General features: G+C 46.0%; 1 protein-coding gene across 1 annotated transcript in view; it reads left to right on the top strand.

The window, feature by feature from the left end:
• Positions 1-12,072: 12,072 nt before the first annotated feature.
• PGM5 (phosphoglucomutase 5) overlaps positions 12,073-16,852 on the top strand; it is a 338,082-nt gene continuing 333,302 nt past the window's right edge. The window contains exon 1 of the mRNA XM_063913924.1: positions 12,073-12,759. Coding sequence (XP_063769994.1) covers positions 12,502-12,759 — 258 coding nt within the window. The 5' untranslated portion in view covers positions 12,073-12,501. The remainder of the gene's footprint in view (positions 12,760-16,852) is intronic.

Raw genomic sequence — 16,852 nt, 5'->3', positions numbered from 1 at the left:
GTGTGTTGTATACTATATCACGGGCATTGTGGTATGTGGTATAATGTCTCAAGGTCATTGCGGTGTGTGTCATAATGTGTCACAGACATTGTATGTGCTATAATGTATCAGGGGCATTGCAGTGTGTAGCATAATGTATAACGGGCATTGCGATTCCTGTTATAATGTGTCACAGGCATTACGGTGTGTGGCATAATGTGTCACAGGCATTACGGTGTGTGGCATAATGTGTCGGGGGGCATTATGGTGTGTGCATATTATGTCATGTGCATTATTGTGCGTGGAATAATGTCTAAGGGCCATTGCAGTATGTAACATAATGTATACTGGGCATTACTATAAGGAGGAAAAATGACAAATAATGTAAGGGGCATGAATCAGGATTATTTTTCTTTCCAGTGGTGGCTAACGTCTGGGCGTGCAGGTTGCAAAACTGGGGTATAAGGAAGTCTTTTCCTGCAATGCCACGCCCCTTTATGTGAAGCCACGCCCATTCAAACAAAGACACACCCCTTTTTGCGGCGCACGTCTACGCCGCGCACATTTTTATCCCTTTAATAGTGCCAATTATGGGGGATGGGGGGGGGATTTTTTGGCTTGGGGGAGAAAAAATTCTAGTTACGCCACTGTATGTGTGTGTTTGTGTATATACAGTATATCTTTGTATACAGTATGTGTGAGTATATGTGTGTGTTTATGTATGTCTGTGTATATGTGTATGTCTGTGTATGTATATTTGTGTGTTTATGTGTGTGCATATATCTGTGTATACTGTATTTTGTGTGTTTATGTATGTCTGTGCCTAAATGTGTGTGAATCTATGTATGTATGTATGTATGTATGTATGTGTGGTGGTGGGTGGGGGCGCCGTGACATGACCCTGCTCCGGGTGTCATGTCTCCACGCTACACCTCTGCTCCCCGGAGCCCAGAACCACCGATATTGACTGTACACATGGTGCAATTTTGACTATGTACAATTTTGGCTATATACAATTTTGACTATACTGGAACTATATTGTACACAATAAAGTCAAAATTGCCTTGCCTGCGTAGTCTATTTTTCCTTGCGATACCGACCTCGTGGGAACGCGTATCGGTACTTTTCTTACGATTTTGTCTATGGTCAAAATCGTAAGCACATATTGCAGCGTGTGTATGCACCTTAAGACCTTGATTATTCGGCCCAGTTGGGAGTTTTGACATGCCTGGTCTGGAGGAACCCCAAGAGTGGTAACCATATTGGTCATACTACTGGAAGGTGAAAAAGCATACAACTGAATGTTTATGGTGACCTTCCGAGTACCCAGAAATGGAAGTCCTTTAAGTAAGGGGTGTAGAGAAATAATCTGTGGTACCCATATAACAAGGAATGCACCTCTGTTTGGCCTTTACATCTTCTTAGTCTTATTTCTAAGATTTTGTCTAGCAAAACTATTTTTTTTAATGTGGGTGAAATGTTCCCAACCACTCATGACCGCTTGCTAAATATATGCCCTTCACCATAAAGCAGTGGCGCACCCAGGGGGGGTTTCCGAGCACCCAGAAAAACCCCACTCCACCAACAACAAAAAAACAAAAAAATTAAAAAATTATTTATTTTTTATTTTTTGCTGCATGAGTATTATTAATGGCTGTCTAGCGTCCTCTGCAGCCTGCTGTAAGTGCTTAATAAAAGTTTACTTTATTTTAATTATAGTACATATATATCCATGTGCATACATATATACACAGGTATATACATACATATATATAAACACACACATATATGATATATATACATGTGTGTATATATACGTGTACTGTATGTACATATATATATATATATATATGTATGCATGTTCAATATGCTATGTATATGTATGTGTGTGTATATATATATATATATATATATATATATATATAGGTGTGTATATATATATATATATATATATATATATATATATATAGGTGTATATACGGTACATATATGTGTAGATATGTATATATATATATATATATATACACACACACACACATATATATATATATACACACACACACACACACACACTAGTTTTACGGACCCAGCACATACTGAGTCACCTCAGTCCCCACCCCCGTGATTGGCTCCACCCAGCTCTGGAAACCCCCCCCCCCCTCCCCCCATGCAAATCCTGCGTTTGCCACTGTAAAGGGTGTATTTATTGAAATAAAGGAAGATTACGTCACAAAACATCACTTGTAATGCTCTTTCTGTTATCACAAATATTTAAAAAATATTTAATTTGTTTTATTAAGAGCACCTAAAGGTAGGTAGTTTCCTGATCTAGTGAATAATCTGCTACTGCTGAAACATCATTACTACATAAATTCCTTGTTTACAATGTTTGTAACAAAAAAATAAAAACAACAATTACCGATTCCACACAAAATGTAAGCTGAATTAAACTTTATATCACGTGACATTCAGATAACTGCATTCAGGGGGGGTAATTCCAAGTTGATCGCAGCAGGAATTTTGATAGCAATTGGGCAAAACCATGTGCACTGCAGGGGAGGCAGATATAACATGTGCAGAGAGAGTTAGATTTGGGTGGGGTGTGTTCAATCTGCAATCTAATTTGCAGTGTAAAAATAAAGCAGCCAGTATTACCCTGAACAGAAATAAAATAACCCACCCAAATCTAACTCTCTCTGCACATGTTACATCTGCCTCCCCTGCAGTGCACATGGTTTTGCCCAATTGCTAACTAAATTCCTGCTGCGATCAACTTGGAATTACCCCCAATGTGTGGTCAGTTGCTTCACAAGAAAGCTCAAGCCATTAGTTAATTTATACATAAACTTCACACGTCAGATGCATACGCACGCCACTCAAGCACACTTATCTTAGTAAATAAAGACACAACAACCGTAATTGGCGTGAAAGGGGTCAGCTTTTTATTTTGACTGAGAGGGAGGCCTATTAATACTAAAACTAAAAATGCAGACTTCCCTCTCTAACTAAGGTGGCGGGGAGAAGAACGGTTAAGCATGATAAACAACTTAATAAGGGTGATCCAAAATTATATGACGAAATAGAGCAATAAACATGTGTGTGTGAGGGGGCCTTCTGCCCCAGATGTTCCGGGATCGGCCTCCTGCCTCCATCCCGAGCAATAAAAACATAAGTGTGAGGGGGCCTTCTGCCCCAGATGTTCCGGGATCGGCCTCCTGCCTCCATCCCAGACATCGTAAATCCAAAAATCCAAGGCCAGGGGTCGACCTTCTGCCACTACCCCTGTCCACCAACAGTTGTAGGGACAGAGGTACGCTCTGCCCCTACGGGTTAAAAAATAGGGCCACCGGCCCCGATATCCACACATGTTTATGATCTATCATATGGGTCCACCAGGTACGGTGGTGCCCATCAATTAATAATAAGACTATAAAATTACCTAAAAGTTCACCCGAACTTACTAACAATAAACTCCTTAAGTTGAACTAAAATAACCGTTCAGAAACCGGCCACCAAAAGCCGACACAAGTAACCCCATTGGAGCAACAAAAACCAACTCCCCAGGGCGGGAGGGTGGGTCACGGAAAAACTTGAGAGAGGCAGTATTTCCTAGGTCTGAAGACTATATGTATGTCAGACCGGCCCCTATACAGAATCCAGCCAATCACCATCCAGGCAGTTTCCCTTACGTTCCTCCCACAAAAACTGTAACCCCTTCCGTGCCAGAGTGATGCATTAAGAGGCGCGCTGCATGCCCAGCGGTGAGTTTATGTTGTCTCGGCCACATTCATGACCTACGCAATCTTTTGTTAAGCACAGTGCTTAAAGTGGTCCTAGAGAGGTGGTGGAACTCATCCCCCTCCCTACGGTGCTAATGAAACAAAGATATTGCGCGCGCCGTAGGTGCGCGCCACAAAAAAGGGGGCGTGGTCTCAAAAAGGGGCGTGTTACACAATAGTAATAATGCCCACAGAAGTAGCACCCCATAATACACATAATGCCCACAGCAGTAGCACCTCTTATACAATGCCCACAGTGGTAGTGCCCCTTATATAGAGCGCATAGTAGTGGTGCCCCTTATGCAATGCCCGCAATAGCAGTGCCCCTTATGTCCCCAGGAGTGATGCCCCTTATGAAATGCCCCCTTTACAATGCCCTCATTAGTAGTGCCCCCAGTAGTAATGCCCTTAATGGTAATGCCCCTGTGTAATATTGCCCCAGTAGTAATGTTGCCTGTAGTAATGCCCCAGTCGTTTAGCCCCTGTAGTTATGCCCCCTTGTAGTTTAGACCCCAGTAGTAATGCCTCCAAGTAGTAATGCTCCCAGTAGTTTAGCCCCTGTAGTTACACCCCCAGTAGTAATGCCCCTGTAGTTTGCCCCAGTAGTTAGCCCCCTTGTAGTTTGCCCCCAGTAGCTTGCCCTCAGTAGTTTGCCCCCTGTAGTTTGCCCCCAGCAGATGCCCCCCAGTAGTTATGTCCCACAGTAGTTTGCCCCCAGTATATGCCCCTCAGTAGTTTGCCCCTCAGTAGTTTGCCCCCCAGTAGTGATGCCCTCCTTTAGCTTGCCCCCTTGTAGTTTGCCCCAGTAGTAATGTCCCCCAGTAGATGCCCCTCTGTAGTTTGCCCCCAGTATATGCCCCTAGTAGTTTGCCCCTCAGTAGTTTGCCCCCCAGTAGTAATGACCTCCTGTAGTTTGCCCCATGTAGTTTGCCCCCAGTAGTAATGTCCCCCAGTAGTTTGCCCCCAGTAGATGCCCCTCAGTAGTTTGCCACCCAGCAGTTTGCCCCCAGTAGTAATGCCCCCCCCCCCCAGTTGTTTGCCCCCAGTAGATGCCCCTCAGTAGTTTGCCCACCAGTAGTAATGCCCCCCAGTAGTTTGCCCTCAGTAGATGCCCCCCAGTAGTTTGCCCCCAGTAGTAATGCCCCCCCAGTTGTTTGCCTCCAGTAGATGCCCCTCAGTACTTTGCCCCCCAGTAGTAATGTCCCCCCCTCAGTAGTTTGCCCCCCCAGTAGTAATGCTCCCCCCCAGATGCGCCGCTACACAAATAAAAAAAAAGCAGAACACAACACACCATACTTACCAAGCCCCGCTCCGTGTCCGACCGCTGCAGTCTTCTGTGCATCCACTCCTCGGCACTATGGGAGAGACGTCATGACGTCTCCCCCATAGCGCGCACTGGCAGAGCCGGAAGCCGGAGCTCAGTACTGAGCTCCTGCCTCCGGCTTCCGCTGTGCAGGGAGACGGGCGCCCGTCATCTCCCTGCTGCGGCGCAGGGGACACATGGGGTGAGGTGAGCCAGAGGAGGCGGAACTGCGTTCCATCTCCAAATGGAACTGATGGAACGCAGTTCCGCCTTGTTCCGGCTCACTTTAACCCCTGGTTAAGCATAATATTTTGCCTGTTTGTCTGTTACCTTCACGGGGCAAACGCAGGATTTTTAGAGGGGGATTTCCAAATGCAATCCACAATCTCCCACTCTGTAGAACATTGGAGCAAGTACGGGAGTCTGGGGAAGTGGTTGACAAACCTAATACTGACCCTGGATATATATGTACGTATTGGTCTATTTATACACTGAATATATAGACTGTCTATAGTATAGGCTGTAAACATATTTAATATAAATAACATAAGTTGTCAGGAAAAGGTTAAACACCCCATATTATATAAATACGCATACATACAATACAGTAGAAGCTCCTGCCATGGGCAAGCAGGCTTTTTGCCCGGGGCGCTGCTATCCCAAGGGCTACTGGTGCCGCGTGGTGCGCCTGACGTCGTTGCGCACCGCATGGCATTGTGGGAGCGGCCGTACACACTAGAGGCCATAATTAGACAGTAGTGTCATGCCGTTTCTCCCATAGATCCGAAGAGCGGCACCAGCGGCCGGAGACGGAGGACAGTAGGAGCAGGGTTGGTGAGTATTTTTTATTTTTTCTATTTTTTTGTGTAAGCGATGCTACAGGGGGCACAACTACAGGGGGCACAGTACTGGGGCACAGCTACAGGGGGCACAGTAATGGGGGCACAGCTACAGGGGGCATTAATACTGGTGGCACAGCTACAGGGGGCATTAATACTGGGGGCACAGCTACATGGGGCATTAATACTGGGGACACAGCTACAGGGGCCATTAATACTGGGGTCAGTGCTAAAGTGGGCACAGTACTGGAGGCACAGCTACAGGAGGCATTAATACTGGGGGGCAAAACTACTGGGGGCACAGCTACAGGGGGCACAACTACTTGTGCCAAAACTACAGGGGGCACAGCTACAGGGGGCATAACTGTGACCACGCCCTTCCCTATGTGCCAAAGGAAACTTTTGCCCTGGACGCCACAAGGTCTAGAGCCAAGAAATTAAATTTCATATATCAGGTTATTGCCCATTGGATTTAGCAATAAAAATATTCAGAATTATAGTTTTAGCCATTAACAGGTTGAGATACAGTAGTGTAGTAATGGTAGTTTATATCTAGTGTTGGGGATGTCTGTAGATCAGGTGTTCTCAGACTCGGTCCTCAGTACTCCAAACAGCTCACGTTTCCAGAGCACCAGGCAGGTACACAGATGTGTGACCAACTGTCACATTTTAAAAATCCACAGGTGACCTGGAAAACATGAACTGTTTGGGAACTACTGCTATAGATTAAGGCAGAGGTTCTCAAACTCTGTCCTCAAGGCACTCCAACGGTCCAGGTTTTAGGTATATCCATGGCTCAGCACAGATGGTTAAATCAAATTCACTGAGGTGCTAATTAAGTCACCTGTGGAAAGGCATGGACATACCTGAAACCTGGACCGTTGGAGTACCTTGATGACTGCGTTTTAGAACCTCTGGATTAAGGTCTTATTTGCCCTTTTATTGTAACCCCCAACCATTATTTGTACTGAAATTGTGGTAGTGAGGGGCTTAATACAGGAGTGTCAGTTATGAGATGATCTGAAGAGAGGTTGCCATGTCAACCCAGAAGGAGCTATAAATAGCAGTGAGGCAAGGAGAGTGACAGTTGGTCTGAGTAGTCTGAATGGACAAGGAGATTCCTGTCAGCTTCCCTATAGCTGGTGAAGGGGGGGAAGTGCTGCGGTACCTGTTGGGAAGTTGGAGGACTCCCATTCAAGATGGCATCCCTGTAAGAGAGATGCAGAAGAGAAAGGGGAAAGGCACAGCCACAAAACAAAATGCATACTTGCCTACCTGACCCTCTCCATGAGGGAGAAAATGCTCTGTTCCTGGACTTTCCTGGTAATGTATGATTGCCATCACCTGTGGTGAAACACCTTTCTTATCAATTAACTAGCTCACCACGGGTGATGGCAATCATACATTACCAGGAAAGTCCAGGAACAGAGCATTTTCTCCCTCATGGAGAGGGTCAGGTAGGCAAGTATGCCAAAATGTAAAGAGAAAAGTGTACAGAGTTGCTGCCAGAAGCCAAATATGGGGAAATACGTCATTCTCCAAGCTGGGATTTGCAAAGGAGTTAGAGTCACTGGAATTAAATCTAAAAGCCATCAAGAAAATTGTAACACGGGGTAATTCAGAGTTGATCACAGCAGCAAATTTGTTAGCAGTTGGGCAAAACCATGTGCACTGCAGGGGGGGGCAGATATAACATTTGCAGAGAGATTTAGATTTGGGTGGGTTATTTTGTTTCTGTGCAGGGTAAATACTGGCTGCTTTATTTTGACACTGCAATTTAGATTTCAATTTGAACACACCACACCCAAATCTAACTCTCTCTGCACATTTTATATCTCCCCCCTGCAGTGCACATGGTTTTGCCTAACTGCTAACAAATTTGCTGCTGCGATCAACTCTGAATTACCCCCACCAGGCCAGTAACTACCTGTGTGCCAGGTGTGCCTGGCACACAGCGCAGTTGCCCTGAGGGAGCAACGGCCAGCGGCATGTAATGAGTCAAATTGACTCATTACATGCCGCCTCTGCTGTGTGCGCCGTGCGACGCTGCCGCGCTGTGGAGGAGAGAGCAGCGCCCGGCAGCGGAGATGGAGGAGGAGGGAGGGGGACTGGAGCCGCAGCAGCACAATGTAATTGGTAGAAAGCGCCGCTGCAGCAGTCCCCTCTCCTTCCGTATTGGCTGCCCGGCGCTGCTGTGGATGCTGGGATGCGGTTCCTTCATCCCAGCATCCACAGCAGCGCCGGGCAGCCAATACGGAAGGAGAGGGGACAGCTGCAGCGGCGCTTACTACCAATGAAATGCTGTGGCTCCAGTTTCCCTCCCTCCTCCTCCTTCTCCCCTGCCTCCGGAGCTGCCAGCACGAGGAGCCTGACTGCCAGCGGGAGAGATGGTAAGTATCTCTCTCTCTGTCTCTCTGTCTCTCTCTATTTTGTCTGCCTTTATGTGTAAAAAGGGGGACTGTGCCTGCCGCAATGTGTAAAAAGGGGGTACTGGCTGCCGTTATGTGTAAAAAGGGGGACTGTGCCTGCCGCAATGTGTAAATAGGGGGACTGTGCCTGCCGCAATGTGTAAAAAGGGGGTACTGGCTGCCGTTATGTGTAAAAAGGAGGACTGTGCCTGCCGAAATGTGTAAAAAGGGGACGCTGTCTACCGTAATGTGTAAAAAGGGGACGCTGTCTGCCGTAATGTGTAAAAAAGGGGACGCTGTCTGCCGTAATGTGTAAAAAGGGGGGCACTGTCTGCCGTAATGTGTAAAAAGGGGGACTGGCTGCCGTTATGTGTAAAAAGGGGGACTTTGCCCGCCGCAATGTGCAAAAAGGGGGACTGGCTGCCGTTATGTGTAAAAAGGGGGACTGTGCCTGCCGCAATGTGTAAAAAGGGGGACTGTGCCTGCCGCAATGTGTAAAAAGGGGAACTGGCTGCCGTTATGTGTAAAAAGGGGGACTGTGCCTGCCGTAATGTGTGAAAAGGGGACGCTGTCTGCCGTAATGTGTAAAAAGGGGGAACTGTCTGCTGTAATGTGTAAAAAGGGGAACTGTCTGCTGTAATGTGTAAAAAGGGGAACTGTCTGCTGTAATGTGTAAAAAGGGGGACTGTCTGCTGTAATGTGTAAAAAGGGGAACTGTCTGCTGTAATGTGTAAAAGGGGCTCTACCTGGTGTAGTGGCACTACTGTGCAGCGTTATTTGAATAATGGAGACTACTGTGCACCGTAGTATGAATTGGTATTATTTTGTGGCCACGCCCCTTCCCCATGAAGCCACGCCCCTATATATTTTTCGAGCGCCTACGGCACGCACTGCCCCTATGGCGCGCACTGCCCCTATCTTGCATGGGGGGCGCGCCAATGCTGTTTCTTGCACACAGCGCTAAAATGCCTAGTTACGGCACTGACCCCCACTGTGTGTTACTAGGCCAATAATAATTGTAATACACTTTCACAACAAAGTGTATGTGTTTTCCTTTTATAAAATTATTGGCATATTGGTTCAATAATTGTTGTACAGGGGCCCTCATTCCGAGTTGTTCGCTCGCAAGCGGATTTTAGCAGATTTGCTCATGCTAAGCCGCCGCCTACTGGGAGTGAATCTTAGCATCTTAAAATTGCGAACGATGTATTCGCAATATTGCGATTACACACCTCGTAGCAGTTTCTGAGTAGCTCCAGACTTACTCGGCATCTGCGATCAGTTCAGTGCTTGTCGTCCCTGGTTTGACGTCATAAACACACCCAGCGTTCGCCCAGACACTCCTCCGTTTCTCCGGCCACTCCTGCGTTTTTTCCGGAAACGGTAGCGTTTTTTCCCACACGCCCATAAAACAGCCTGTTTCCGCCCAGTAACACCCATTTCCTGTCAATCACATTACGATCGCCAGAACGATGAAAAAGCCGTGAGTAAAATTCCTAAGTGCATAGCAAATTTACTTGGCGCAGTCGCAGTGCGGACATTACGCATGCGCATTAAGCGGAAAATCGCTGCGATGCGAAGATTTTTACCGAGCGACCAACTCGGAATGAGGGCCAGTGTGCAGTGAGGTGTGGCGATGTCAATGGGTGGGGAGGCACTGGCTAGTATCAGAGCCAGAATTACACACGCATATATGAACCCGAAGATTTATATGGGCATTATACAAAGGTGCAGCAGTATATTGTATTTGTTAGCTGCCTCACATCCTGACAGTCCGTGTATTTCCAGCAAACCACTGCAAATTTGGCGAGTTTTGACTATAAAAATGATTCAGATAATACAAAGATGATATTTATAAGTTTTAAATATCTTCTTTATATTATTATAACAATTTTTATAGTCAAAACTCTGAAATATACTGGAGTATGACAGTTGAGGCCTTGCCTCCCCTGACCGCACATCACGGATAGTGTGTACCTAGCTAGCTTTAGGGGGATATTTACTAAGCAGTGATAAAATTGGAGAAGTGAGCCAGTGGAGAAGTAACCCATGGCAACCAATCAGCTGCTCTTTATATGTTTATAGTATGCAAATTATAAATGTTACGTCAATGCTGATTGTTTGCCATGGGCAACTGCTCCATTGGCTCACTTCTCCACTTTTATCACTGCTTAGTACATGTTTCCCTTAGGGTGTGTACACACGGTGAGATCCTTGCTATGCCCGATTTTCACTTTGCGATTTCCCTTGAACTCCCCGGAGCCCAGCACCACCGATTTTGACTAACTTTTCTTGAGATATGGACTATGTGTGCTTACGATTTTGGCTTATGTGAGATGTCATTGACATGTGAGATAAACTAGATAGTACATTGATCTAGCAAGGATTGACTTGCCTGCACAGTCTATCTTTTCTTGCGATGCCGACCTGGCGGGACCGCGCATCGGGATCGCAAGGTGACTTTCACCTTGCGATCTGCACTAACTTTTCTTGCGATTTTCACTATATAGTCAAAATCAAAAGAAAATATCTCACCATGTGTACACACCCTTAGTCTCAGTCATCAGATTGAAGCCCAACTGATATACAGTGGGATATTTTGAGACAGTATTTTCCACCACCATCAGCCAAGTGACAGTTGAGTGACTTTCTTGTAGATGCTGCTGTACCCTTCCTGCACAATTCCCGACATTAGACTCCATGCCACATTCCATACATATACTATGCACGGTGGCTCTCATAAGTGACATTTTGTTGTCTCCATGTTCTTGTCAGCAATCTGTACATGAACGTTGTTCATGTCCATTCCTCATACTTGCACTTTTACCATTGTCAAGCGCTGTCATTAAAGGACTATTAAAATAAATGCAGAATATTAGTTACCCGGAGACTGGTCATCCACCCAGCCTGTTCCGTTATATTTGCCATATAATGAGGCAAGTACATACCTGTACCATCTGGTGCCTGCAAGAAATATTCTGCCTTGGCAGAAGCAACCCCCTGATGCCTGATGCTACTTCTACTGAAACCGAATTTTACTATATAAGTGACAAAATAGCCTTAAACAACATATTTCCAGCAGGAGCAAGGGCAGCTTTATCTGACTGTGGCAAAACGGGCGATATTTAATACCACCCAAAAACTGAAAATACCCCACAATCTGGGGGGTCTATTTATGAAGCAGTGGAAAGGGTGGAGAAATGAGCCAGTGGAGAAGTTGCCCATGGCAACCAATCAGCATTGAGGTACTGTAACATTGCATACTATACAATTGTACGATGCAGCTAATTAGGTTGCCATGGACAAATTCTCCAGAGGCTCACTTCTCCACTCTTTTCACTGCTTCGTGAATAGTCTTTAAATGAAAGTGAATAAACATTTTATGAATACATTTGTTCTATGGTGGTTAGACTTGGCAGTATGCATGAATAAGTGCAATGCTTAATGGTCAGATGATGTAAATACTGTACCCAAATGTCTTTATGTTATGTTGTCGTCTTGTAACAAAAGTCCAGCACTCTAGTGTATAACATGTGTGCTACACAAAGGCTGACAGGAGTTGATCCCCTTGAACAAATGTTACAGCACACAAAACTGCATCCAGTTACACAGTCAAAGGACAACAATTCTCAGCTCCCTTTTTTTTTTCATTGGGCTATTTTTGGCATGGGCTTCTGTTGATTGCAAAGGTTTAGCCCTCCCAGTTTTTTGGCAAACCCCCGTCCTTGTTCAAAGAGTTGCATTTGTTATGTATTGTACAGGCGTATGATTAACGAGTGGGAGGGTGACCTGTGGAATAAGGTTTGAGAGGAGATAGCAGTAACTAGAGGAGTTGCAGTACTAAGAAGTAGTCTGTGTGGTCTGACTCGCAGGGAAGGAAGACAGGGACCGCTGCCCTTCTGGTAACCTAGGTTGTGCAGTGCATTCATTCTCACATCGTGTAATGCACTGACAGATCCTGACAGGAGGAAACCCTTGATACATTGGAAGACAGATTTCCAGTACTATCGGGTTCAGAGGAAACAAGTTTCAGGCGTCCTGTACAGCAGCACAGCCAGGGAGGAGCTGAATTCCCCCTATCTCCTGGGAGAACCCCCTTCCCAACTTTTGGCTTGTTGTTTTTCTATTGCAGAACAGCTACAATAGTGCTATAGAGGAGAGAAGCAGGGGGACATTGGGAGGGAAGCCTAGCCATGGAGGTGAGCCCTATTCCTGTTGTAACCGTCCAGACCGTCCCATATGATGACCAGAAGCCAGGGAGCAATGGCTTCAGAAAGCCGACAGCGGTGTTTGAAAGCAAGAAGAACTATTTGCAGAACTTTATCCAGAGTGTGCTGTCCTCCATAGACCTGCGGGACCGTCAGGGCTGCACCATGGTGGTGGGCAGTGATGGCAGGTACTTCAGCAAGACTGCCACCGAGGTCATTGTGCAGATGGCAGCGGCCAACGGGGTAAGGCAGGGGTCCTTTGTCATTGCTTCAGACTATTTTCTAAATGATACATTTTCTTAGTTTTATGGATAGATCAGTCCTTTATATTGCACTGTGACATCGTTAATAACTGCATTTATATATATATATATATATATATATATATATATATGTATATACATATATATATATATATATATATATATAATGATTGTGAATTTCTATTCTTAGCATCTGCACTTTGCACAGCTGTTTTATTTATTCTGTGCAGTATATTTTATGTCGGTATATTTTATGTCAATCATGGAAATGACAAGGGATATCATAATAAGAGACACAAAATGTAGGCTGGTGCAGGTATACTGTATGTTACGTTACTTGCATGTGTACATTGTGGGTCATTCCGAGTTGATTGCTAGCTGCTGTTGTTCGCAGTGCAGCGATCAGGAAGTTTGCAGCGCAGCGACGTACGGGTACAAAGGCATTTGTTGTTTTGCACAGGTTCTAGCGATGTTTTCAGTCTCACTGACGGCTGCAAGAAGATTGACAGGAAGGGGGCGTTACTGGGTGTCAACTGACCGTTTTCAGGGAGTGTTTGCAAAAACGCAGGCGTGTCTGAAAAAACGCAGGTGTGGCTGGGCGTTCGCTGGGCGGGTGTATGACGTCAAATCCGGACATGAATAGACTGAAGTGATCGCAAGCGATGAGTAGGTTCAGAGCTACTCTGAAACTGCACAAACTGTTTTTGCAGAGCTCGGCTGCACATGCGTTCGCACTTCTGCTAAGCTAAGATACACTCCCCAGTGGGCGGCAGCATAGCATTTGCATGGCTGCTAAAACTACCTAGCAAGCGATCAACTCGTAATGACTCCCATTATCTGTAGTACCGTATATACTCGAGTATAAGTCGACCCGAATATAAGCCGAGGCACCTAATTTTACCACAAAAACCTGGGAAAACGTATTGACTCGAGTATAAGCCTAGGGTGGGAAATGCAGCTCTACCCGTACACAGACCTCATAGTGCCAGATATGCCCGACAGTGCCAGATATGCCCCACAGTGCCAGATGTGCCAGATATGCCCCACAGTGCCACATGTGCCAGATATGCCCCACAGTGCCAGATATGCCCCACAGTGCCAGATGTGCCAGATATGCCCCACAGTGCCAGATATGCCCCACAGTGCCAGATATGTCCCACAGTGCCAGATGTGCCAGACATGCCCCACAGTGCCAGATGTGCCAGATATGCCCCACAGTGCCAGATATGCCCCACAGTGCCAGATATGCCCCACAGTGCCAGATGTGCCCCACAGTGCCAGATGTGCCCCACAGTGCCAGATGTGCCCCACAGTGCCAGATATGCCCCACAGTGCCAGGTGTGCCAGATGTGCCCCACAGTGCCAGATATGCCCCACAGTGCCAGATATGCCCCACAGTGCCAGGTGTGCCAGATATGCCCCACAGTGCCTGGTGTGCCAGATATGCCCCACAGTGCCAGGTGTGCCAGATATGCCCCACAGTGCTAGATACTTACCCTCCGTCGCTCCCGCGCTGTCTTCTGAAGGAGGGACACAGAGAGTGCAGCGCGCGGCTCTCCTGTGTCCCTCCTGCATCTCCGGCGGCAGCGGCGTGTGTTAAAGGAAGTGCCGGTTCGTGCACTTCCTTTACCACTCAGACGCCGCTGCCGCTGGAGATGCAGGAGGGACACAGGAGAACCGCGCGCTGCGCTCTCTGTGTCCCTCCTTCAGAAGACAGCACGGCTTCCTTCAGAAGATATCTGGCTGACTCGAGTATAAGCCGAGGTGGCTTTTTCAGCACAAAGAAAAGTGCTGAAAAAGTCGGCTTATACTCGAGTATATACGGTAAGTCTTAGGAGTAGACTATTGGTGTACTAAATGCAGTTAATCACATGAAGTAGAATAGTGCAGGTTTTTTTAAAATATTTACACTTTTATCTGATTTATGATGTATTCAAATAAGATTTTTGAATCAGTTCACAAAAGTATCAAGTCATGTGTGCTAATGTTATGGCCTGCTAATGACCATCTTCTGGGTAGGTATATGGTACATACATTCATTGGATCATCCTTTGTAAAATGATGGTGGTAATGCTAACCTTCCCCATATGACTGAAAAATACCATGCATATGATTATGCATATGATTAGTGATAGCACAAATATTGATAATGCTGAAGCACCCATGGACTATTATGTGTCTACAGCATAGAAAAGTGCACACACACTCATGTACACATGCTAGTATTACAGACATGTCTGGTTGCTAGTTGTTTTTTTTTTCTTCCTCTCTGTCCTCTTATTCCCTTCTCTTTTCCCCTCTTAATCTCTCTCTCTCTCTCTCTCTCTCTCTCTCTCTCTTTCATCCCATATGTGGGGCATATTTAATAATTAATATTTGTTGGATAAATGCAAATATTGAGGATCCCCTGAATGTATGAAGAAGGGACCGCAAAAGATACATATATGGACAAAAGTATTTGGCCACAGCTGTTAATTATTGAATTCAGGTGTTTCAATCAGACCCGTTTCCAATCAAGCACCTAGCCATGCAGTCTCCATTTGAAAATATTTGTGATACAAAATGGGTCGTTCTGAAGAGCTCAGTGACGTCAAATGTGGTACTGTGATAGGATGCCACCTTTGCAATGAGACGGTTCATGAAATGCCATCCCTGCTGGATATTCCACGGTCAACTTTAGGTGATATTATTAGAAAGTGGAAGCATTTAGGAACAACAGCAACTCAGCCACGAAGCAGAAGACCACGTAAAATCACAGAGCGGGGTCAATGACTGCTAAGGTGCATGGTGCATAAAACTTGGCAACGCTCTGCTGATTCCATAGCTGAAGAGTTCCGAACAACTGTTCAGCAGAAGCTTAATGGAATGGGTTTCCATGGCCGAGGAGCTGCATGCATGCGTCGGATGAAGTGGTGTAAATCACACCGACTCTGGACTATGAAGATGTGTTCTGTGGAGTGAGGAATCACGTTTCTCTGTTTGGAAGTGAGATGGGCGAGTTTGGGTTTGATGGATGCAGGGAGAACGTTACCTGTCTGACTGTATTATGCCAACTGTGAAGTTTGATGGAGGAGGGATAATGGTATGGGGTGTTTCTAGGGTTTGCGCTAGGCCCCTTTTCTCCAGTGAAAGGCAATCTTAATTCTTCAGCATATTAAGACATTTTGGACAATGCCATGCTTCCAACTTTGTGGCAACAGTTTGGGGAAAGACCTTTTCTATTCCAACATGACTGCGCCCCAGTGCACAAATCAAGGCTTATAAGGACATGGTTTGATGAGTTTGGTGTGGAAGAACTTGACTGGCCCGCACAGAGCCCTGACCTCAACCTGTTTCAGCACCTTTGGGATGAACTGGAACGGAGATTGTGAGCCAGGCTTTCTCGTCCGAATACTTTTGTCCATATAGTATATCTCCAGTATCTGCTGAGGTCCCTCCATTTTATATAGCAGCCACCATAAATTGTCAGATTTACCATGCTCCGGAATGGGTCTGGGACTCCAGGTCGACAACAAAAAGGTCGACACACCTTAGGTCGATGCCAATTGGTCGACATGGACAAAAGGTCGACATGGACAAAAGGTCGACAGGAACAAGGTCGACATGCAGTTTTTATGTTTTTTTGGTGTCGTTTTCTTCGTAGAGTGACTGGGAATCCCAATTAGTGCACCACGTCCCCTCGCATGGCTCGCTTCGGTCGCCATGCTTCGGGCATGGTACCTTCGCTCCGCTACCGCTGCGCTCGGCACAGATTACCGTTCCAATCGTAGTCCACGTGGATCGTTAAGTATGAAAAGGTTCCAAAAAAGAAAAAAATCGTGAAAAACGCATGTCGACCTTTTTCCATGTCGACCTTGCCCATGTCGACCCAAGGTGTGTCGACCAATTGGCGTCAACCTAAGGTGTGTCGACCTTTTTGTTGTCGACCTGGAGTCCGGATACCCTCCGGAATACAAAACATTCCAGAGCTTGGTACCGATAGGATAATGCCATATCTGTTATCTTACAGTAGCCTATGGGCTGTTATTTTGCAAAAGTTGCCAGAAATAGACACTGTATAAGCGTGGTCTGCT

The sequence above is a fragment of the Pseudophryne corroboree genome, chromosome 1 (genome assembly GCF_028390025.1).
Source record: "Pseudophryne corroboree isolate aPseCor3 chromosome 1, aPseCor3.hap2, whole genome shotgun sequence".
Classification (NCBI taxonomy): domain Eukaryota; kingdom Metazoa; phylum Chordata; class Amphibia; order Anura; family Myobatrachidae; genus Pseudophryne; species Pseudophryne corroboree.
Note: the sequence above shows the minus strand (reverse complement) of the source record. Positions and strands in the feature narration are given on the sequence as shown.